Genomic DNA, 22,292 nt, shown 5'->3' with positions numbered 1-22,292 from the left:
GCAAAAATAAACCAGGGGAGGGAACAAGGCGTTTGTGGAAGGGAGGTGAATATTGAACAGGATGGTCAGGGAAGGCCTTAGAGAGAAAGGCACCACTGAAGAAGAGACTGGAAGGAGGTGGGGTGAGGAAGGGAACAATACAAAGGGATGGGCGGAAAAAACGGGCAGGCAGACAGACCAGTGAGTGCAAACATCTTGCCATACAGCTCACACCTCGGGGCGGTGCAGGAACAGCAAGGAGACAGTGGAGGCTGAAGCTGACTGAGCAAGAGCGGGGGTAAGAAGGTGAGATCAGCAGAAGGGGAGATGGGACCGTAAGGTGGGTGGGAAGAGGCGAGGGTCTGGGGGCTTGGGGGTGGGCACTGTAGCTCTAGAAAGCCCTGGGGGGGGGGGAGGGGGGGTTGCTGAACGAGATGGGAAGTTTTACTGAGGCGTTTTGAACAGGAGAGTTCTGACCCGGGCTCTGCTTGAGAAGAACCTTCCTGGCTGCCGCGTTCTCTAAAGGGGCAAGGACAGTCCCAGGAAGGCCATCCGATGCAACTGCAGGCACCCATGCAGGTCGGGGGTGGCCGTGAGGCTGGTCAAAGCGGTGGGGCCTTCGGACAGATTTTAAGCCGACGCTATCTGCTGATGGACCGGACGGCGGACGGCACGACAGCTGTCCCCCCGCAGGTCCTCGGTAAACATCCGCCCCAGTGAAGCACCGGCCGCGCTCTTTTAAAAGCCTAGCGTTTGTCCAAACGCTCCTTTCTTTGTGTTTTCCGCCCGCTGTTAACAGCTTCCCCTGGGCCTTCCACTCCATTTCACCGGCCACTTGCTGGGAGCGTGGCCTGAACCTCCTCACCTCCCATGAGGAGTCCACGTGGGCAACGGGAAACGCGACCCGCCCGAACCTCCCTGGGGGGGGGGGGGGGTCTCGTGCACTCAGAGCCCACCGCCCCGAGATTCCCCCTAGGCCCCCAGTTCCCGAGCCCACGCCTCTCCCACCTCCGTCTCCCACGGGCTCCCTCCTGGCGTGGCCGCCTCCTCCAGCGTTGCTTCCAAACCCTCCGAATGTTCTCGGGCGCGTCCTCCGCGTCCAGCCTTGGCGCGGCCCGGCCTCCTCGTGCCGCCGGCGCACCGCCAGGGGCCACCGCGCAGGCGCAGGCGCAGGCGCAGGCGCTCGTGCACGCAGCGGGGCCGCCATTTTGCACCTCCTGCTGGTCTCTCCCCAGGGAGCGACTCTCAGCTTCCCGCGCGCGCGTTGTGGTCGAGCCTGTCCGTTCCCGCTTCCCTTCTCCTCAGCGCACACCTAGCTGCCTGCCATATGGGGCAATAAACATTAGGAAATGCTTCCAAGGTCACTCGCACCTCTACTCAGGGCCTATTTCCCTGCGTTTCCACCCACCTTACCTACTTCCCTGAGGGGGCGAGGGGAGAGCCTCCTTTTTTTTAGTCGAGGCCAAAACTTGCACTTCGGTTCTGAATCCCAGCAGCCTCCCCCTCCCCCCCCCCCCCCAACCTCAGGGGCCTGTTTCAAAAACCCCTGGATAGTTAGTGGTAGTTATAGGACTATTTTGCCTCAACTGATTGAACGATACATTTTATTTCATTTTTAATGTTTTTAATGTTCCTTGTTGAAAGAGAGACGCACGTCGCGAGTGGAGGAGGTGGGTGGGGGAGATACGGAATCCGAAGCAGGCTCCAGGCCCTGAGCTGTCACCACAGAGCCCGATGCGAGGCTCGAACCCACTAACGGGGAGACCGTGACCTGAGCCAAAGTCGGAGTCTTAGAGCCACCCAGGGCCCCTGAACCATATATTTTAAATGGATGGCGGTTTTTCGGATAAAAATTATGTATGACAATTTAAACAAAACAAAAAAAAACCTGACTCTTTTCTGTCCTTTTCTTCTCTGCTTATAAATACACTTCAGCTTCTGACAAAATAAACAAAAGCTGAATTCGAAATGTCCTTTGCCTTTGCTGGCTGCCTAAGTGTTTAAAGAGCTCCAACTGTGTGCCAGTGTCTCTCCTAAGTACTTGGAAGCTGACCCACTATGGTACTTAGCAAATAATACATCTCATCCTCTTGGATCAGTGTTGTGCCTGGCACTGTGCAAAGCCTTTAACGTGTCTAACCTCCTCTCAACTACCCTAAGAGGTAAATACTACGATTTACATTTTATGTAAGAAAAACTGAGCCTTTAGAAGGGGTTGGTAACTGGCCCAAGTTCTCCCAGCAGCGCGGTGGGGACCGGATCCCCAACCCGTGTCCCTCCGACGCGCCTCACCACGAAGTCCTGCCTATATTAAGCTGCGGGATGAGGTTTTAGGTTGGGTGGGAGCAGAGAGGTAAGAGATGTGAACAGTTGGTTGCTCACAAGTTTCAAGGACTTCTCTCTGTCCTGTGTGAACTCCCTGTCTTCATTGCTGGGGGCACATCTAAAGGCTACCAACCGAACTATCCTTGCCAGAATAAGGAACTGAGGCCCAGGGGGTTCTGGGAACCATCGGACACAGGATCCCGAACCCGTTCGTCCTCTCGTATATTTTTGCTTTTCCTTAAAGGGTATTCATGCACTACTACCGTCATAGGCCTTTTCTCACCCTGTGATTCTGTTTTTTTTTTTTTTTCATTTTTTTTTAACATGTATTTATTATTGAGAGATGACAGAGCACGAGCAGGGGAGCGGCAGAGAGAGAGGGAGACACGGAATCTGAAGCAGGCTCCAGGCTCCGGGCTGTCAGCACACAGCCCGACACAGGGCTCGAACCCACAAACCGCAAGATCACGACCTGAGCCGAAGTCGGACGCTTTACCGACTGAGCCACCCAAGCACCCCGTCACCCTGTGATTCTTAACACACTCTAAAGTTGATGTCATCAGAAGATCCTTACATCAAAATAGAAGAACTGAGTCTCACTGGCCGGGGTCAGAGTGTGCAGACCACAGAGATTGGGTCTGCCTTTCCCACATATGTCCAGCCTGTGGTCCATCCACAGCTTTCTCCCTTCTGTACCCAGCTCACCAGGATTATTGAAGCCATGGCGGATGGTCAGCCAAGCCTGCAGCAAGTGGTGGAGACGGTGGATGAGCAGATAGCAAAAGAAAGCCTCTTCGATCCAAATGTCAATTTTTGTCACATGTGGAGACTGGGACTCGAAAGTCCCAGGCCAGGGCCATACTTGGGTTTGCCAGTGGCAAATTACTTCAAGCAGTGGATTAATTTGAAAAAGGCTTACAGCTTCACCATGGGCTGCTGGCCCAGGAATGGATTTCTAGACAGGAACCAGGACCCCAGCCTGCAACACATAGGCGGGTCCCACCGCAGCACGATGACTACAACATTGCCAACATCATAAAGACACTTGCATATCAAGGCCTCGTCTTCAAGCAGACATCAAAGCCATTCTGACTGGCCCAGGACAGGATGGGGCAGGACAGGGTAGCTGCTTGGCTCAGCCTAGAACCCTCCTTTCCCTCACCAGAGAGGAAAAGGGGGAGTGGCATGGCTCTGCATCCAGTGTGCCCCAGTCCACCCTGTGGACCTGTGTCCTGGGTAAGGACTTGGCCACTTGGCCCCTCGGGAGCAGACACTTTGTGTCCCCCACGCCAACCCCTCAACCTCAGCCCGGTATCAGCCCCTCCCATTGTGGGCCTTGTCCAAGACAACCCATGCACTCACAGCCTCCTCCCGGGTATGTAGGCTTTGCTGGGGCCACCAGGCCCCCCTGTGCTCCCTCCCATCCATAGTGCATGGTGTGTGGTGCCCCCAGGGCTCCAGGAGAGATCAGGCCCAACCTTGTGTCTACCCCCGTCCCCGCTGTGAGCATGCCACTGGATAAAGTCGGGGAACAAGAAAAAAAAAATGGAAGAACTGGGCTAGAACCAAGAAGACTTCACTACAACTAAGTATGATGTCATAATACTCATAAATAAGCAGTAAAAAAAAAAAAGAGATTAATGAAGGTTGGAAGTGTAACTCATGACGTGTGGGAAACATGTCTGCCAAGAAACAGTTATTGTATCACACCCCTGTTCAAAATGCCAGAATAGACATAGAGGATACAAAAATAAAGATCACACTCCATTTCTGCGCACATAAAGCCCACAGTTAGCGGGGGAGAAGTCATGTGTAAAACCCTCAGAAATCATTTACCAGGCAGGATGTGACAAGGACTTGGCACGAGTCAATGTGGCTTGAGTAGCCACGGCTCCCAGCACCTGAATACCTCACCAAAATCTGAAAATTTCCCCTTTGTTAGGATGTATTCCAGGCAGGAACCCTCACCCTCAGGATGGGGGAGAGGAAAATTGAACGGCTCATGGGAGTCTGGGCTACGGGAGCCTGGACAGAAGCTCCCGAATCAGTATTCAGGTTAAGAGTTGAGAAGGGCATTTCCTTCGTAATCTCTTCTCTGTGGGTGGACTTCAAAACATCAAATGTTTTGAACCTTTATTTTTCGATTGGAGAGCATTTGAAAATACCTCACTAAATCACGTGGAGAATTCATAAGCAAATGAGAGGAGAGGAAATGAGCGTGTGGTTGTATGTTTGCGTGTGTTGATGCGTGGTTGAGAAAAAGGGAGGAGAGTGACACATCAGAAACATTTGAATAGTTGTGGCCTGACTCTGTGGCCATGAGAATCTCATGAAGCACTTCATCTATTCCTTGGGTTAATTATGTGCCACAAATGAATATTAGATGAGAGCACTGAGCACGCCCTTATTTCAACTCATTTAGGATTTCCTAACTTATGACTCATTGGCCTTGTGATTATGAGTGCTGTTTTTGGAGGTGGCCATAAGAAGTTCCACATGTTTCTAAAACAGGACTTCAAACATTTTTCTAACAAGTGACATGCATTCTTTAAAGACAATAAGGTATAGACAGCTCCCGACTTCTGATGGTTGGACTTAAAACAGTTTTGTGGCTTCATGATGGTGCAAAAGCGACACACGTTCAGTAGAAAGTGTACTTTGAAGTTTGAATTTGGAGCTTCTCCCCAGCTACCCAGATGATCTTCCTTCATGACGCTGGTCACAGGAAACGAGGTATGGCTCCCACTCAGCCTCGTGATCATGAGGGTAAGCTATCGACACACAACCACTCACCACCCACATGGCCATTCTTATTGTCATCTCCAGTACAGTGTTCAATAGATTACATGAGATACTCAACACTTTATTATACAACAGGCTTTGTGTTAGATGATTTTGCCCAGGTGTAGGCTAATGTAAGGGTTCTGAGCATGCTTAAGAGAGGCGAGGCTAAGCTATGATGGTTGGTAGGTGTATTAAATATTTTCAACTGACGATAGGTTTATCGGGACGTACGTAAAGGAAGATCTGTGTATTCAAAAATAAATTATTTCACCACTTGGCTTGGCTAAATAATCTAGTCTGTTCTGGCCTCCGATGAAATTCATTCTGTGTGACATGAGGAGGTTCAATAGCTGAGTCACAGACAGCACATCCAGGGCTGCTCCCTCCCAATGGCTCAGTGACTGTCTGCTCCCAGTGTGCCTCTGGCAAACTCCGGAGCCTCCGGGGACCTTCCAAAGGGCACACCCTGAACCCTGGGCTGTGTGAATTCTACTTCTAGTGTGGTAGCTCAGAGGTGAACTGGACTAAGGTTGTAGGGTGGGAGAGAGACGATTTCTGAGCAGCCTCTTGAGAAATTGGCAAGCAACTCACAGCTGAACAGAGCGAGTCTACGGGCGAGGAGTGAAGAATGGAGGGGTTAGCCAAAGTCAGAAATAACAAGTTCCAGCTTTATTCAGGAAGCACCCCAAATTCTTTTTTTTTTTTTTAATATTTACTTTTGAGAGCGAAGACAGAGTGAGCAGGCAAGGAGTAGAGAGAGGGAGACACAGAATCCGAAGCAGGCTTCAGGCTCTGTGCTGACACTTCAGAGCCTGACGTGGGGCTCGAACTCATGAACCGTGAGATTATGGCCTGTGCCGAAGGTCAGATGCTTAACCGACAGAGTCACCGAGGAGCCCCAACCCCTTTTGTCATTAAATTGGACAATAGTTGTCATTTACTAAATGTTCATAGATAGGTCTATCTCTGGATTCTCTAGTCTGTTTTGCTTATGTAGTTGGCTATTCCAATAATATTACCAAATCTTCTTTATTCCAGCACCTTTAAAGTGTGTTCTGATATCTAGTGATGTAAGAATACCCTTGCTAGTCTTTCTTTGCAAAATTTTATTGGTCATTCTTGTACATTTGGGTTTCCTATATCAGCTTCAAGATAGTTTTGGAATCTTAATTGGATATTGTTTGAACTCCAATTGGAACTGCATTAAAGTTATAAATTAATGTTGAGGAAAGGGATATTTTTATGATGTTTTCCTATCTAAGGACATAGTATGTCTGATCATGTGTTCAGACCTTGTTTTATGTTCTTCAATAAGATTTTATTATTTGGCAAAAGAACTGTAGACAAATCAATAAAAAGTATATTTTTAGAAATAACATTTTCAATGAAAGGACAAATAAAGGGTTTATAAAATATAAAAGGCTCTTATTAATTAATAAAAGAGGGATAAACAACCAACAGAAATATGAGCAAATGGGGCACCTGGGTGGCTCAGTCAGTTGAGCGTCTGACTTTGGCTCAAGTCATGATCTCGCAGTTCGTGGGTTCAGGCCCCGCGTCGAGCTCTGTGGTAACAGCTCAGAGCCTGGAGCCTGCTTTGGATTCTGTCTCTCTCTCTCTCTCTCTCTCTGCCCTTCCCCCACTTGTGTGCACACGCTCTCTCTCAAAAGTAAATAAACATTAAAAAATTTTTTTAGACAGTCTCTTTAACAAATGGTGCTGGGAGAACTGGACAGCAACATGCAGAAGGTTGAAACTAGACCACTTTCTCACACTATTCACAAAAATAAACTCAAAATGGATAAAGGACCTGAATGTGAGACAGGAAATCATCAAAACCCTAGAGAAGAAAGCAGGAAAAGACCTCTCTGACCTCAGCCACAGCAATCTCTTACTCAACACATCCCCAAAGGGAAGGGAATTAAAAGCAAAAATGAATTACTGGGACCTTATGAAGATAAAAAGCTTCTGCACAGCAAAGGAAACAACCAACAAAACTAAAAGGCAACCAACGGAATGGGAAAAGATAGTTGCAAATGACATATCGGACAAAGGGCTAGTATCCAAAATCTATAAAGAGCTCACCAAACTCCACACCCGAAAAACAAATAACCCAGTGAAGAAATGGGCAGAAAACATGAATAGACACTTCTCTAAAGAAGACATCCGGATGGCCAACAGGCACATGAAAAGATGCTCAACGTCGCTCCTCATCAGGGAAATACAAATCAAAACCACACTCAGATATCACCTCACGCCAGTCAGAGTGGCCAAAATGAACAAATCAGGAGACTATAGATGCTGGAGAGGATGTGGAGAAACGGGAACCCTCTTGCACTGTTGGTGGGAATGCAAATTGGTGCAGCCACTCTGGAAAACAGCGTGGAGGTTCCTCAGAAAATTAAAAATAGACCTACCCTATGACCCAGCAATAGCACTGCTAGGAATTTACCCAAGGGATACAGGAGTACTGATGCATAGGGGCCCTTGTACCCCAATGTTTATAGCAGCACTCTCAACAATAGCCAAATTGTGGAAAGAGCCTAAATGTCCACCAACTGATGAATGGATAAAGAAATTGTGGTTTATATACACAACGGAGTACTACAGGGCAATGAGAAAGAACGAAATATGGCCCTTTGTAGCAACGTGGATGGAACTGGAGAGTGTGATGCTAAGTGACATAAGCCATACAGAGAAAGACAGATACCATATGGTTTCACTCTTATGTGGATCTTGAGAAACTTAACAGAAACCCATGGGGGAGGGGAAGGAAAAAAAAAAAAAAGAGGTTAGAGTGGGAGAGAGCCAAAGCATAACAGACTGTTAAAAACTGAGAAGAAACTGAGGGTTGATGGGGGGTGGGAGGGAGGGGAGGGTGGGTGATGGGTATTGAGGAGGGCACCTTTTGGGATGAGCACTGGGTGTTGTATGGAAACCAATTTGACAATAAATTTCATATATTGAAAAAAAAATTTTTTTTAAAGAAAGTGAGCAAAGATCAAGAATAGGTAATTTACAGAAAAGTAAATCCAAATAGCTTACAAATATATGGAAAGATGTTCAAACTCACCCATAAAGATTTTCAAACTGAAGATAAAAGGAAGTATCTCTTTATACCAGGGTTTCTTACCTGTGGCACTGTTGACATTCTAGGCTGGACGACCATTTGTTGTGGGGGTTGCTTTGAGTATTAGAGGATGTTTAGCAGAATCCCTGGCTCTGCCCACTAGAAGCTAGCACACCTAGTCCCCCACCTCCCCCCGACACCATGATTAACAGGACAATCAAAAATATCTCCAGACTTTGCCAAATATCCCCTGAAAGAGACAAAATCATTACCTTATTTTCCAACTATCAGACTAGAAAAAAAATTTTTTTTAACTTGACTACATCTATTGTTGGCAACGATGCGGTGCAAAAGGAAGACGCTCACATGTCTCTGGTTTATGCAAAACAACTGAACAATGCCTATTAAAATAAAAATGCATATACTCTTTGACCCAGCTCTCCCACTCCTGGAAATAAATCCCGGAAAAATGAAACACACAATACATAGACATATATTGTACATGGATGTTAATTACAGCATTGTTAACAATGAACAAAAAACTAGAAACAGAGTCAGTGGTCATAAATAGGGAATGGTTGAATAAATTATAGTGCACCCACACAATGGGGCATTAGAAAGAATTAGAGCTTAACCTTACCACAGTGGAGTGTTTTCTACAAATTATTCCTGAGAAAAGCAAGATTCAAAAGCATGGAGTATAATTCTTTTTGAAAAATGCATGTCCTCACGTGCTTTTACATATTAACAGAGAAAAAATGTCCCTCACCAGTTTATTTACACCTACAACATAGGCAAAAAGATTTGTAGATCATATACCTGACAAGAGCCTAATATACAGAATATATAAAGAGTTCTTACAACCCAACAACAAAAAGACAAACTATCCAATCAAAAGTGGGCAAAAGACCTGAATGGCTTGAATGGACATTTCTCCAAAACAGATATATATAAATGGCTAACAAATGCGTGAAAAGCTGCTCGTGTTGAGCATTAGTCATCAGGAAAACGCAAACGAAAACCATATGGGGCTACCACTCCACACCCCTTAGGTGAGGTATCTCCAAAAAAAGAAAAAGAAAACAAGTGTTGGCAAGGATGTTGAGAAAGCGGTGCCGCTGTGTGGAAAACAGGTACCACGTCGACGAACCTTCAAAATATTACGCTAAATGAAAGAAGCCAGATACAAAAGGTCGCATATTGTAGGATTCTTTTTGTATGAAACATCCAGAATAGGTAATTCTATAGAAACAGAAAGCACATAAGTGTTTGCCAGGGGAGGGGGAAGGGAAGGGGGAGCAATTGCTTAATGGCTACAAGTTTCATTCTGGAGTGGGGAAATGTCTTAGAACTTGGTGTGATGATGGTTACACAACACTGTGAATGTACTAATGCCACTGAGCTGTTCACACAAACACGGTTAATGGACAATCTTATGTGACTGGTACCTCAATTTCAAAATATATTCTGTTTTCCTCTGCATTTGTTTCCTCTTGTTGCTTAACAAATTACCACAAACCTAACAGTTTAATGTAATAAGATGTCATAAAAATGTAATAATATTACATTTTTGTTTTTAATTTATTACTCTTTTTTCAATGACAACAACAAGTCAGCTCGGGGTTCTAAAGATCAGAAGTCCAGGTGGGCTTGGGTGCGTTCCCAAGTTTCACTTAGGGTTTCACAGAGAGAAATTAAGGTGTTGGACAGAATGGACTCTTACCTGGACGCTCCAAGGAAGAATCTACTTCCAAGCTCTTTTAGGTTGTTAGCAGAATTCAGTTACTTGTGGCTGACGGACTGAAATTCTCAATTCTTGCTGGCTGTCAACCAAGAGTCGGTCTCAGCCGCTACAAGGAGCCCACATGCTTGGCACGGAGCCCCCTCCAGCAGTAGAACATCGAATCTTTCTCACTCTTCAAATAGCTCTTTCTCTTCCGCTACCAGCAGGAAAAAAATTCTCCACTTTTAAGGGCTCTTGAGATTACATTGGGTCCACCTGGATCAGCTCATGTTGCCGTATAATGTATCACAGGTGCATTATCTTATCAGATTCACGGGTTCCACCCCACATTCAAAGGCGTGGGGATTATACAAAGGCAAGGGCCATTGGGGGTCATTCTTAGAATTCAGCCTAGTGGGACCTCTTAGAGAAAAACATTTCTCCAAGAGAAATATTCCTCTTAGAGAAGACATTTTCTACCCAATTCCAGAACAGTTATTATCTGTTCATGCCCAACATTGCAAAGAGGATTTGAGGTGCCTAAGTGATTTATGCCAAGGAAATTTTTCAGAAACAGTGATTTACAGATTAACACAGCTCAGGTGTCTAAGCCTCGGAAGGGACAGAAAGCTGTTCTGAACAGGTAGACTTCTCTGAGGCCTTTACTGCTTTTCTTTCTCTTTCCTTTTCTTCCGCTACAGCACTGAATGTACAAAGCAATTGCCAAGAGGACAGAGGTGTTCTCTCTGGAGTCATGATGAGAGGTAAATACTATGGCTGGAGTCTAGGGGACTCGATAATCGTGTTATAGAGAATCAGATGTTCTCACTTTTCGGTCTCAAGATTCCTGTTATCGAGGACCCTAAACTAAAGACTTTTTGTTTTTGTGGCTTATTCCTATTGCTAGTTTCCAGATCAGAAATTAAATCTGGAAAGTTTAATAAACACAAAACGGTACAAGCACACATGCTCTTAGCTTTTGGAGTGATGACTCATCGCATATCAGGTAGCCTCTAGAGTGGAAAAGGAAATAAAGTCTTAGTATTATTATGAAAGTAAGTTTGACCTTCTGGAACTCTGACAGGTTCCAAGGACTCCCAGGGCTTTTTGGATCACACTTTGAGGCTCACCGACAGATGTAAATACCACCAACTGCATTTCTTCAGATTAATCAACTCACATATTTTGGTGTATTCACTTGTGCAGCCTTAAAAACAAATCTTTCCCTTTCCTGTTAGGTCATCCCATCCCCCACTGATTTTTGTGGCTGATGTATCTCGTTGCAAAAAGTGTTCTTTGCTGTCACAGGAGGAAATTGAGCTCCGTGTGTAGTAACATGTATTAAATAGAGAGTTCAAAAATGCGCTCTGTGAGCTTCTGACAGCATCTGCTACTTTGCAAATACCACACAAGAAAAGAATGCTTTAAATGGTGCAGCTCCGTCTGCGGTGGAAGTTATCGGGAGAGAATCAGGCTGAGTCAAGCAGAAAGAGGCTCAGAGAGAGATGAGAGAAAGCACCGGGTATTCTTGTCATGCTTTGCCCTTGAAAATTATGCCAAGACTCTGTTTTTAATAAAGAGATCGATATTTCTTGATTGCTTTAGTGACTCAGGATTTCCCACTTTCCTTTTAAAACACAGGCTATCGCTACGGATACGTTTGCTTTCTTTGTATCCTGCTTCCAAAGAGGACCGAGATAAAGCTAAAGCCCTTTCATCAGGACTCCATTACGGTCCTTCTATTAAGCGTCTTGCTCGTTCCTCGTCTAAATGTTCTACCCGCTTTCTTCCGTTCGGTGTCTTGGTAAACGCCCCGAGTGCTTAGATCCCGGGCTTCTGGGGTCTGTGGCAGACGAATGCAATTTAAAACACGAAAGCTGCAGGCGGAAAGGTTTGGCATTCCCTCCCACCCCGCCCCAAGGTTAAATCTTGGCCGAGTCTCCGGTGAGGAGAGTCTGAATAAACGCGCGTCCAGAGGGACTGTGACTAAGAACCAGTCCACAGTCTGAGTGTGTGGAGGAGCGCGTTCCGTTCCGTGGGGATTAGGCCCACGGGGAGGAACCCCAGGCCGCCCGCGAGCGTGCTCCGATTACTCTCGGCCTGACTGCCGCGCACCGGCTCCAGAAGCACGCTTTCCCAGTCGCAGTCCTCCATGACTTTCTGCACCAGCAGGGTAGGTCGGGGGACGTCAGCGGACTCGCGCTCAGCCCGCGCCGATTCTCCTCTGCTGGGCCGACCACCAATGGGAGAAGAGTCCAATTCCAGGCATCCGCGGCGATTGGCTCCGGGCCCGGGGGCGGTGGCGGCGGGGGGCGGACCCGGGGGCGGGTCTCGCTTTGGGGCTCCGGTGCCAACATGTGAGGCGTCCGCAGCAGCGGAGGACTGGAGTGCTGCCCGCGGAGGCCGCGGTTCGGCGAGCGCGACCTGGCTCCGCCGCGAAGGGCGAGGGGCGCCGCTGGCGGGTCCAGGTGCCCGCGCCGGGGCAGCGCTCGAGCATCGCCGCGGCGGGCGTCGGAAAGGGAACGGCTAGGGGCCGGGCCGCGTCCCCGCCCTCCGCACCGCGAATGGATGTGCCCGGCCCGGTGTCCCGACGGGCGGCGGCGGCCACCGCGCTCCTGCGTACGGCCCGCGTGCCCCGCGAGTGCTGGTTCTTGCCCACCGCGCTGCTGTGCGCCTACGGCTTCTTCGCCAGCCTCAGGCCGTCCGAGCCCTTCCTGACCCCTTACCTGCTGGGGCCGGACAAGAACCTGACGGAGAGGGAGGTAGGCGCGGCGGCGGGCTGGGGGCCGGCGCGGCCGACCGCCGGCGCTCGGGAGGCGGCTCAGGAAAAGAGCGAGTGGAACGGCTCTCGCTCCCCGGAGGCTTTCTGGGCAGGGGTTTCTTGCCCTTCCGCAGCTGGCAGGAGGCTCGGGGCCGGCGCTGCGCTACTCCATGCCGTTTTTCTGGCGTCTGTTGGATTTGTGGGGCATGGCTCGTGTCGGGGTGGCGAGCCCCAGCACGCGTGTGCTGCCGGCGGCGTGCTCCTCACGCTGCTCTGTGGTTCAGCTCCTCTCGGCTCAGATTGGTCCAGCAGTTCCTGCTGGGGGCGGGAGGGGGCGCTGCGGGGTACTCGGATAAAAAAGTGGAAACCGCCAGTTGTACTTTGGACAAAGGTTTAGTAAATGATGAAAGTAGGGAACCATGGGGTGCCTGAGAGGCTCCCTCGGGAAGCCTCAGACTCTAGATTTCGGCTGCGATCACGATCTCGTGTATGCGGGATCAGCCCCGTGCGGGGGCTCTGGCCTGACGGCGGGAGCCTGCTTGGGATTCTCCGTCTCTGCCCCTCCCCTGCTCACGTGGCGCGCGCGCTCTCAAACTTTGTTTTTAAAAAAGAAGAAAGTAGAGAACCAGGTGCGGAGTAACCCCCGCTTTCGGAATGGATCTTCCCTCTCCCAGCCGCACCCCCCTCTTTCCCATACCTTACTTTGTTTACCTTTGGATGGACGTGCTCAAATAAGGGCAGGACAGCAAACAAAAATCCATCACCTTAATTTGTTTTGACTTTTAATTAGCTGAGGCTTTTTGGATGTGCTCGAAGAAGGGCAGAACGACAAACAACTATCCGTCCCCTTAATTTGTTTTGATTTTTATTTAGGTGAGACGTTGTCCAGGGACATGCTGCCCCCCAGCCCCCAAATCCTACCTCCTGGGATAAAAGCAGATACTGAGATGGAATCACATAATTGGCATTTAATTACAGTTTGTCTTGCATGGTGAATTGTTGGTTCACAGCTGTTAGTTTTGCTTTTCAACCACAAGCCTGAAAGCTGAAGCCTGGTATTCTTGTCTAGAACACTACAAAGGGTGAAAGATGAGTGAGCATTTATTAGTAACTATTTATTATTTTTCCTATGCCTACTTTTCCTTCCTTCCCCTCCCTGCCCTAGTTGCTGTGAAATACTTCTTCCATTTAAAGTTTACTCTTCTTCCTGTGGTTAGTAATCACCTCTTTTGAGTAGCAACTCACCGTCCCTGCATAACAGGCCAGAGCAGGATATAATTATTCACAGTCCAGTTTGTTGTTGGCTTTGCCTTTCCGTTCTCAAGGACGCTTAGCAGGGAATTGAAAGTCGGTGTTGGATCCTGCATTGAGGGTTTCATTTGAATTTCTCATGTTGTCTTACCTTCAGCAAGTATCACTGACTTTTACCCAACTTCACCTCTTCTGTTTCTCAGTCTTTTGGACCACTCCACAAAGGACTGTGACAGCTATTCATTCCCCGTTTGAATTTTAACATCGTTAACATTTTAACATTGTGAACAGAATACTTTTACAAGGAGAAAATGACTGCAGTAAATGAGAGAGAATGATTCTGGAGACCCAGAACTACTGCTGACTCTGAAGCAGGAAAGATACTTCCTGAGCTGCGAATAATGAAAATTTCATGTGAACTGCCATGTGATCTGCACAGTCTGTTCACCTTGCCGGACTGAGGGCCACATGGGGAGAAGAAACATGCTCTCTGTGTTGATATTTGAAAGCTGATCTGTTTTGTCATATGCCCTGGGCCGAGAGTTATGTCATGTGTCATCATGTGCCCTGTCTACTCAGAGCCTTCTGGGGTGAGAGAATATGTTCACTGGCATTGGGGCCGGACAGGGGTGCTAGGGCCCGTAAATGTTTGCTGATTATGTAACAAACACCTAGCACATTCCTGTGCCTGCAACTTGGAGGAGGAGGAGGGCAGAGTTTGAAGAGAAATCTGGTGGTCTAGAAAGGAGTGTCATTTGTTCGTGAGTACCTTGGACCTGGGCTGATTCTGTTGTTGGTGCACAGTATGGCTCCGGTCACCCTCTCCAGAACCCTGGGTTTTTGGAATATCTAAGAACTGAAATAAATAGACAACTTGTTCTCCTTCCTGACTTAATGCTTGCTTTCACCAGTGGGCAGTTAAATGAAAAATGTTACATGACTTTTAGGCACAGTGAATGTCAGGTCATGGTCAGTGATGTTCTGAAGTTTGTATTTACCCCTAGAAGACTTCAGAAGGGCCAACTTAGATCATCTTAAATGGAGCTATGGTTAACCAAGTCCAAAAGCAAAGGAAGGAGAAGAAGGACAGAATTTCCTCTATCTTTGCATGCTTGAAGGATTTTCTTCTTGGATTTCAAGAAAAATGTTAACCCGTTTTAGGTACCGCTTTATAAGTTCTAAACAGGTTAAAAATGGACTCTGTTCTAATAGTTGAAAGCCAGTCTTTTAATAAAAGAGAGTTCCATGTCACCAGCACTTTTTTATTCTTTCATCTTTTTTAGCATATGATTTGACATTCACCACCTTTCTTTGATTTTTTTTTTTTCTTTTTTAACATTCTACCTATTCTGTCTGGTATTCAGAGTCTTACAGAATTTGGCTCTTACCTCCTTGACAGCCTTAGCCTCTGCTACGTCTTTCTTCTTGCCTTCTTCCATGTGCCCAAGCTCTGTCCACATTAATCTTCTAGTCCAAAATCCAGTATATCCAGTTTCTTGTCTACTAGCCTGTGCTCAAAGTTGTGATATCTCTGCTTGGAATAAGCTTCCCATACCTACCTGCTGATCTCTTTCTGTTAGCCTCTACCTTTCTTCTCCTTCAAGGTCCATATTTCCTAGCTCTCTTATAATGACGTATGAATATATATCCTAATTAGGTTCAGAACAGAAGTTTTATTTTATTTTATTTTATTTTATTTTATTTTATTTTATTTTATTTTATTTTTTATTTTATATCCATACAGCTTGAAGTGTTGTGTAAAGAAGAGCTTATTAGCTACTTGTTTACTTGAAACTTGATTCTAAAATAAAGCCTAAATCGAATTAGAGCTTAAGATGAACATCTGTTCTCTCTTAACTTTCTGTATCTCAGAGAGAAAACGCAAGCAAACTCTGATCCAAAGACTGGGGGCAGGCACCTGACGATAAAAATCAGTTCCCTTTGCTCACATGGCAGATTTTACCCGAGATAAGAAGGTATTGTCTAGGGTATGGACAATAAGAGTCTGTAATTTGTACATTTTTGCACGGAGGAAGTTTCCCTTCAAGATTAAAAGTACCCATCGAAGAAACATTTTCCGGTGTCACAGTTTGTCGGTGGCAACATTGAAAGAGAAAGGATCTTTTGGAGACCCGGTGACTAAGCTCTGGTGATTGTGTGGTCATTAGGTCTTTGTGAATGCCCTATAAAAGCACCTCCATACTGGTTGAAAAAGGTGCAGGCCATAGAAGTAACCCTGGAACGTAGTCCATGATCGGTAACAGGTTTCCAGTTGAAGAAATGAGGCTTTCAGTATGGTAGATTCAGAATAGCGAGGTTCTGATCCTCCCTCTACCAATTACTTACTAGCTGTGCTAACTTTGGATAATTTACTTAACCTTCCTGTAAGGCCCAGTTTCCTCAGTTGTAAAATAGAGCTAATAAAAGCATTTACCACTTAGGCTGGCTGTTTGGATTCAACGAAGCCACGTAGCTAAGGCTGGTATCGTAGTGTGTGCACGTCAGAGGACGTTGCTATTATAATGCTGATAACACTGTGAGAGGGACGTTCATTCATCTTGGGTTGATCTCTTTCATTGGAGATGAAATCGGTCTTGTATTTAGAATGAGTAAACAAGAACCCATCCCTTCCCCCACTGTCACACCTCACCCCACTTGCCTTTAATTTCGTTACTACACGGCCTTACAGGTTTGGCAATGTTACTTTTCCTCATCTTTATCATCTTAACCGTGGTTTCGCGTTAGGAGTGGATTCCACCCACACATATAAGCACTTTAGGTTGATATTCGAAAGGATGAGGGGCACCGGGGTGGCTCACTTGGTTGAGCAAAGCCTGCCTTTCAGAAAGCACTTAAAAATTGGGGCCACCAATTCAGACTTTGAAATGGTCATTTGAGAAATTGGCTTCCCTGTATCCACCCTAGGACCTCGCTAGACCCTGGGGTAGGCATAAGAGAGGGGAAAGTCTCCTACGGTGATTGATGTTGCAAGGGTGGGGATGACAGTTCAGTTGATTTACGTAGTTATGTTGTCCCAAAGGGTCTGCTTCAGCTTCAGTCCTCAAGGCTTGAGACCTGTAAATAAAGTGGAATGAATGATTTACATGTATTCTCTCACTTAGTCCTTGCAGCAGACAGCCCTGTGGTTGCAGGGCTTACCCTTCTTAAAAAATTTTTTTTTTAATGTTTATTTTTGAGAGACAGAGTGAGACAGAGCGAGAGAGGGGGAGACACAGAATCCCAAGCAGGCTCCAGGCTCTGAGCTGTCAGCACAGAGCCCGATGCGGGGCTCGAACCCAGGAACAATGAGATCGTGACCTGAGTAGAGAGCCACCCAGGTGCCCCAGGGCTTACCCTTCTTTTACTGATAATGGAGACTAAGGCTAAAGGGAACTAAAAAAAAAAAAAAAAGCCTTGCCTGTAATCACACAGCAAACGATGGGAGTGAAATTCCAGCGGGGTCTTTCTGGTAGAACGCTTATTGTAAAGATACCTCTACTTTATCCCAACTTTAAAAATACATTAAAAAGAAAACAAAAACTTCTATTTTTTTTTTCCATATTTCAGGCAAGCAAAAAGAAGGACATCAAAGCTGCCTATAAGCCTGTCATCCACAGATAATTATTCTGTCAAGACTGTAGGACAGACTTATCCTCTTGACCTGTTCCCCCAAAGAAATTAAACTGAAAATCAGAGAAACCTAATCAAACAGTGGGATCAAGGCTCCCTATTCTGTGGGTAGAAGTAAGAATTGATGATCATTCCCAAACATTTATCCATTTCCAACACAGTTTTTGAGCCACGTATCCACACAGCAGGCTAACTGGAAGGCCGTGACAGGTCAACCCTTGAAGAGTCCACCCTTTTTTTTTTTTTTTTTTTTTTCAACGTTTATTTATTTTTGGGACAGAGAGAGACAGAGCATGAACGGGGAAGGGGCAGAGAGAGAGGGAGACACAGAATCGGAAACTGGCTCCAGGCTCCGAGCCATCAGCCCAGAGCCTGACGTGGGGCTCGAACTCCCGGACCGCGAGATCGTGACCTGGCTGAAGTCGGACGCTTAACCGACTGCGCCACCCAGGCGCCCCGAAGAGTCCACCCTTTTAAGGCAGTGGTCCTCAGCTCTGGCTCAGATAAAATCTCCTGGGAGGTCGTAAAGACTTACCTTTGGCTGGGCATCCAGATTTTTTAAAGCTCCACGGGAGATGTGCAACCACGGTTAGGAACCAGCGCTCTGCGGTAATTGGGGAGACAACACGTTCAAAGCAGTATGGAGAGCTCTGAATGTTACAGTACAGATATTATCTGCTCCAGCAAAGTCTTCCAGGATGAGGAAGGCTTTGAACTAGGCCTTGATGAATGGGGAGGATTTTCAGAAAAAGATCATGGGTTGGGTGCCTGGGTGGCTCACTCCATTAAGCGTTAAGCATCCGACCCTTGGTGTTGGCTCAGGTCACAATCTCCCGGTCTGTGAGTTTGAGCCCTGCCTCAGGCTCTGCACTGACCTCGTGGAGCCTGCTTGGGATTCTCTCTCTCCACGCCTCCCCTCCTCACACTCATGCACACGCACGTGCGTGCACTCTCTCTCTCTCTCTCTCAAAATAAATAAACTTAAAAAAAAAAAAAGATGATGGGGCGGACACGGGGAAGTATATTCCAATTATCAGAACTGCTGTCGAGACTTCTTCGGTCAGTAAGGATTTATCAGAGGTGCTGATAGGTTGTTTTATGAGAATAAATTGTTACGAATATCCCCGGTCCGTTGATCTCGCTAATAGGTTTTTAATTTTCTCTTTTTATCAGGTCTTCAATGAAATTTACCCAGTATGGACTTACTCGTACCTGGTGCTGCTGTTTCCTGTGTTCCTTGCCACAGACTACCTCCGGTACAAACCCGTCATCCTGCTGCAGGGACTCAGCCTTATTGTCACGTGGTTCATGCTGCTCTACGCCCAGGGACTGCTGGCCATTCAGTTCTTGGAGTTCTTCTATGGCATCGCCACAGCCACTGAAATCGCCTATTACTCTTACATCTACAGTGTGGTAGACCTGACCATGTACCAGAAGGTCACGAGTTACTGTCGGAGTGCCACCTTGGTGGGCTTTACGGTGGGCTCCGTCCTCGGGCAGATCCTCGTCTCCGTGGCAGGCTGGTCCCTGTTCAGCCTGAATGTCATCTCTCTTACCTGTGTCTCGGTGGCTTTTGCCGTGGCCTGGTTTCTGCCCATGCCACAGAAGAGCCTGTTCTTTCACCACGTTCCTTCCACTTGCCAGAGAACGAATGGCATCAAGGCACAGAATGGCGGCTTTGTAACCAACACCACGGCTGCAAACCACCTTCCAGGGTGGGAGGACCCGGAGTCAAAAATGCCTCTAAATACGGAGGAGCCGGTAAGTGTGGCCTTACACGCCTTGCGGCGGCTGCTCTGGCTGTTAGAACAACGATGACAAAACAGACAGGAAAACCCCTCTTGCTAGCCCTTGTATTCATCTTGACTCAGTTTTTTATCCTGGGTTGGTTCACTGGTTCATTCATTTATTGATTAAAGAGAGGGCAGATTTATATTAGGGATGGCCAATACATTCTGTCCTGGGGTGAATAACCTCCAAAGTCAGACCAGCACCACATCACACTGCTTGTGTCAGAGAGGTGCACCTGGGGGGGGTGGGGGGGGCGGGGCTCAGTCAGTTAAGCGTCTTACTTCGGCTCAGGTCATGATCTCACCCTTCGTGAGTTTGAGCCCCGCATTGGGCTCTGTGTTGACAGCTCAGAGCCTAGAGCCTGCTTCGGATTCTATCCATTTCTCTCTCTCTCTCTCTCTCTCTCTCTGTGTCTCTTCAGTATAAATAAACATTTTTTAAAAAATTAAAAAAAAATGGGGCGCCTGGGTGGCTCAGTCGGTTGAGCATCTGACTTTGGCTCTGGTCATGATCTTACAGTTCGTGGGTTTGGGCCCCGCATCGGGCTCTGTGCTGACAGCTCAGAGCCTGGAGCCTGCTTTGGATTCTGTGTCTCCCTCTCTCTCTGCTACTCCCCTACTCACACACTGTCTCTCTCTCAAAAATAAATAAAAAGATTAAAAAAAATTTTTTTTTTTTAATTAAACAAAAACAAAAAAAACAAGCCACAGCAGGAGTTGTCTCTTCCTCATCTTTACTGGGTATACAAAGAAAGCCCTCTGAAATTTTTACTGAATAAATAGTTGAAATGATTCCAATAAATGATGAACATCTTCCAGTTTCTGAATTGACGCCTAAAGTATTTAAGGTTAGAAAGTTTTCTTCCTCTTGTGTGCTGGAAGCAATGTCTGATATTCATTTTCTTTTTTTAAAATTATTTATTTTTTTATGTTATTTATTTTGGTGGGGGGGTGGGGTGGGGCAGAGAGAGAGGGAGACAGAATCCCAAGCAGCACAGAGCCTGATGTGGGGCTTGAACTCAAAAACCACAAGATCATGACCTGAGCCGAAGTCGGATCCTTAACCGACTAAGCCACCCAGGCGCCCCCTGATAATTCATTTTCAAATGACATTTCACCAGAACGGGGTAGTAATGAGTACCACAGGGAAGATAATCACAAGAGGAAAATCTAAGATGGGTGACGGAATACCTATTAATTAAAAATGTGGCTATGAAATTGTCTCTTAGAAGAGAGAGGTATGGCATCTGAATAATCCGTCCATCTGCTCTGGCTAGCCGGGAAGGTTAATTGCTTCCCCCAATCACTCACCCTTCTTTATAGCTTCTTATCTTTCCAACAGGTTGTAAGCTGTGAGGGGCAAGGTTCATTCCAGCCATACCGAATTGGTCTCAGTTTTCATGGGACATGTTTGGAAACAAGCCTGTTAAAATTCTCACTTTGCAGGTGGGCTCTGTCAGTCCTAAAACCATGCTCCGGGGGCCTTATAGGCTGAAGGAGAGGAGAGAGCCTACAGGAGGAAAGTCTTTGGCTCCTCCCCTGGAGTTAACTCAGATTGTTTCAATGTGGCATCTAATTACCTCTCTTCTGCCTACCCCCACCATTCACTTGTGGTTACCGGTTGAAACGTAGGTTATTCATCCCAAAGAGCTTGAGCTTAGGTGACACTCATTGTGAAACTTGGGTTACTGGGGCACCTGTGAGCAGCATCAGTCAAAAGACCAGGGATTAAGTAAGAATGAATTGCCAGTTCCTTCATGTTGGCAAGTCAACCCAGGGCTGATGGAGGAGGGAAAGAGTTAGAATCATCCGGAGTACAAAAAAGTAGAAAGCTGTAGATCTCGTGTAGTAGAAAAAAAAGAATAAGGATCCTTTGTTAATTGTTTCAAAGATGTGAAATGGCTTTAGCGGAAATTAGTATCCATATACGTACATATAATACCTGTATACATATGTATCTTAAATATTAACATTGGTCATAGTTCTAAAGATTTTTATAGACCAGTAAGTTTTAAACCATTTTGAACATAGTAAGAAAGAGTAAGAAACATAGTAAGAAAGAAACACATTTCACATAGGAACCAGTACCATTCATAGGTGTGTATATATTTTAGATATAACTGAAGCAGAGGTTTTACAACACTTGATTCTGGTACGTTCACTGCCCACTAGATTGACTTTATTACCTGTTAATGAGCTGTAACCTACCACTTAGAAAAAACTCTGTCCTAGACCAACTTGATGTTTGTTGTTTATAGAAACGCAAGATGTCAGTACTTGACATGCTGAAGAATTATGAAATTCTAGAGTTAGAAGTGATTCTACCCACAGGTCTCAGGACCATCACAGCATCTTACAGTGACAAGGGACTTTAGATCTCATCAACCCTCTCATTTTAGAGATAAGGATTGGGAACAGAGATTAGTGACTTACGCAGAACTGTGCTGATATACTCCGAAGCATGACTAAAGAGCATATAGGAGACCCCCCTTGATCTGTACTTCACTCCATGAAGTCTTTCCCTGGGGTGACAGCATGGTGAGAACCATCGTGTTGGCTACAGTGTGGTAAAAGTTAGACTCAGGTCAGTTCCATGATATCCTTGGTTCCTCTGCTGACCCCGTAACAGGCAGTCGTGACTGCTGGACAGCTGTTCGGGGCCCAGACGATGCTGTTTCTCTTTCACGAGCCTGAAGGAGAGTCAGAACATGGCTGTCGGGGATCATAGTGCCATTTGAAGTTGACAAAGCCCATAACTGAACCATAAATCATAACTGTAGTAAATACAGTAAAAAAAGGGGTAGGTAGACGGGTGGGTGGTTTGATCTTGATCTTCTTGAAAGGGAAGATGAAGTAGGAGTCAGAGTGATAGCCCTTGTCCGCAAGTTACCTTAAGGTGTTTGTGAGTCCTTTTCAGAATGAGCCTGTTGCCGTGGGGCCCAGCGTGTTGACATTACAGCAGAGCTGGTGATTTTCTTT

At 46.5% G+C, this 22,292-nt stretch overlaps 1 protein-coding gene, 1 long non-coding RNA gene and 1 pseudogene across 3 annotated transcripts in view; 2 read left to right on the top strand and 1 right to left on the bottom strand.

Moving 5' to 3' along the window:
* The first annotated feature begins 2,857 nt into the window (after window positions 1–2,857).
* Window positions 2,858–4,525, top strand: LOC122476452 (annotated as a pseudogene).
* Window positions 4,526–12,058: 7,533 nt separating this feature from the next.
* The window catches only part of SLC19A2 (solute carrier family 19 member 2), a 23,247-nt gene continuing 13,013 nt past the window's right edge, over window positions 12,059–22,292 (top strand). Inside the window, exons 1-2 of the mRNA XM_043567950.1 lie at window positions 12,059–12,643; window positions 18,697–19,284. Coding sequence (XP_043423885.1) covers window positions 12,446–12,643; window positions 18,697–19,284 — 786 coding nt within the window. The 5' untranslated portion in view covers window positions 12,059–12,445. The remainder of the gene's footprint in view (window positions 12,644–18,696; window positions 19,285–22,292) is intronic.
* Window positions 13,596–22,292, bottom strand: part of LOC122475844 — a 45,844-nt gene continuing 37,147 nt past the window's right edge. For both annotated transcript variants that reach the window (XR_006295319.1, XR_006295318.1), the window contains exon 2: window positions 13,596–16,968. This is a non-coding gene — a long non-coding RNA (uncharacterized LOC122475844). The remainder of the gene's footprint in view (window positions 16,969–22,292) is intronic.

This window comes from Prionailurus bengalensis, chromosome E4, assembly GCF_016509475.1.
Source record: "Prionailurus bengalensis isolate Pbe53 chromosome E4, Fcat_Pben_1.1_paternal_pri, whole genome shotgun sequence".
NCBI lineage: Eukaryota > Metazoa > Chordata > Mammalia > Carnivora > Felidae > Prionailurus > Prionailurus bengalensis.
Note: the sequence above shows the minus strand (reverse complement) of the source record. Positions and strands in the feature narration are given on the sequence as shown.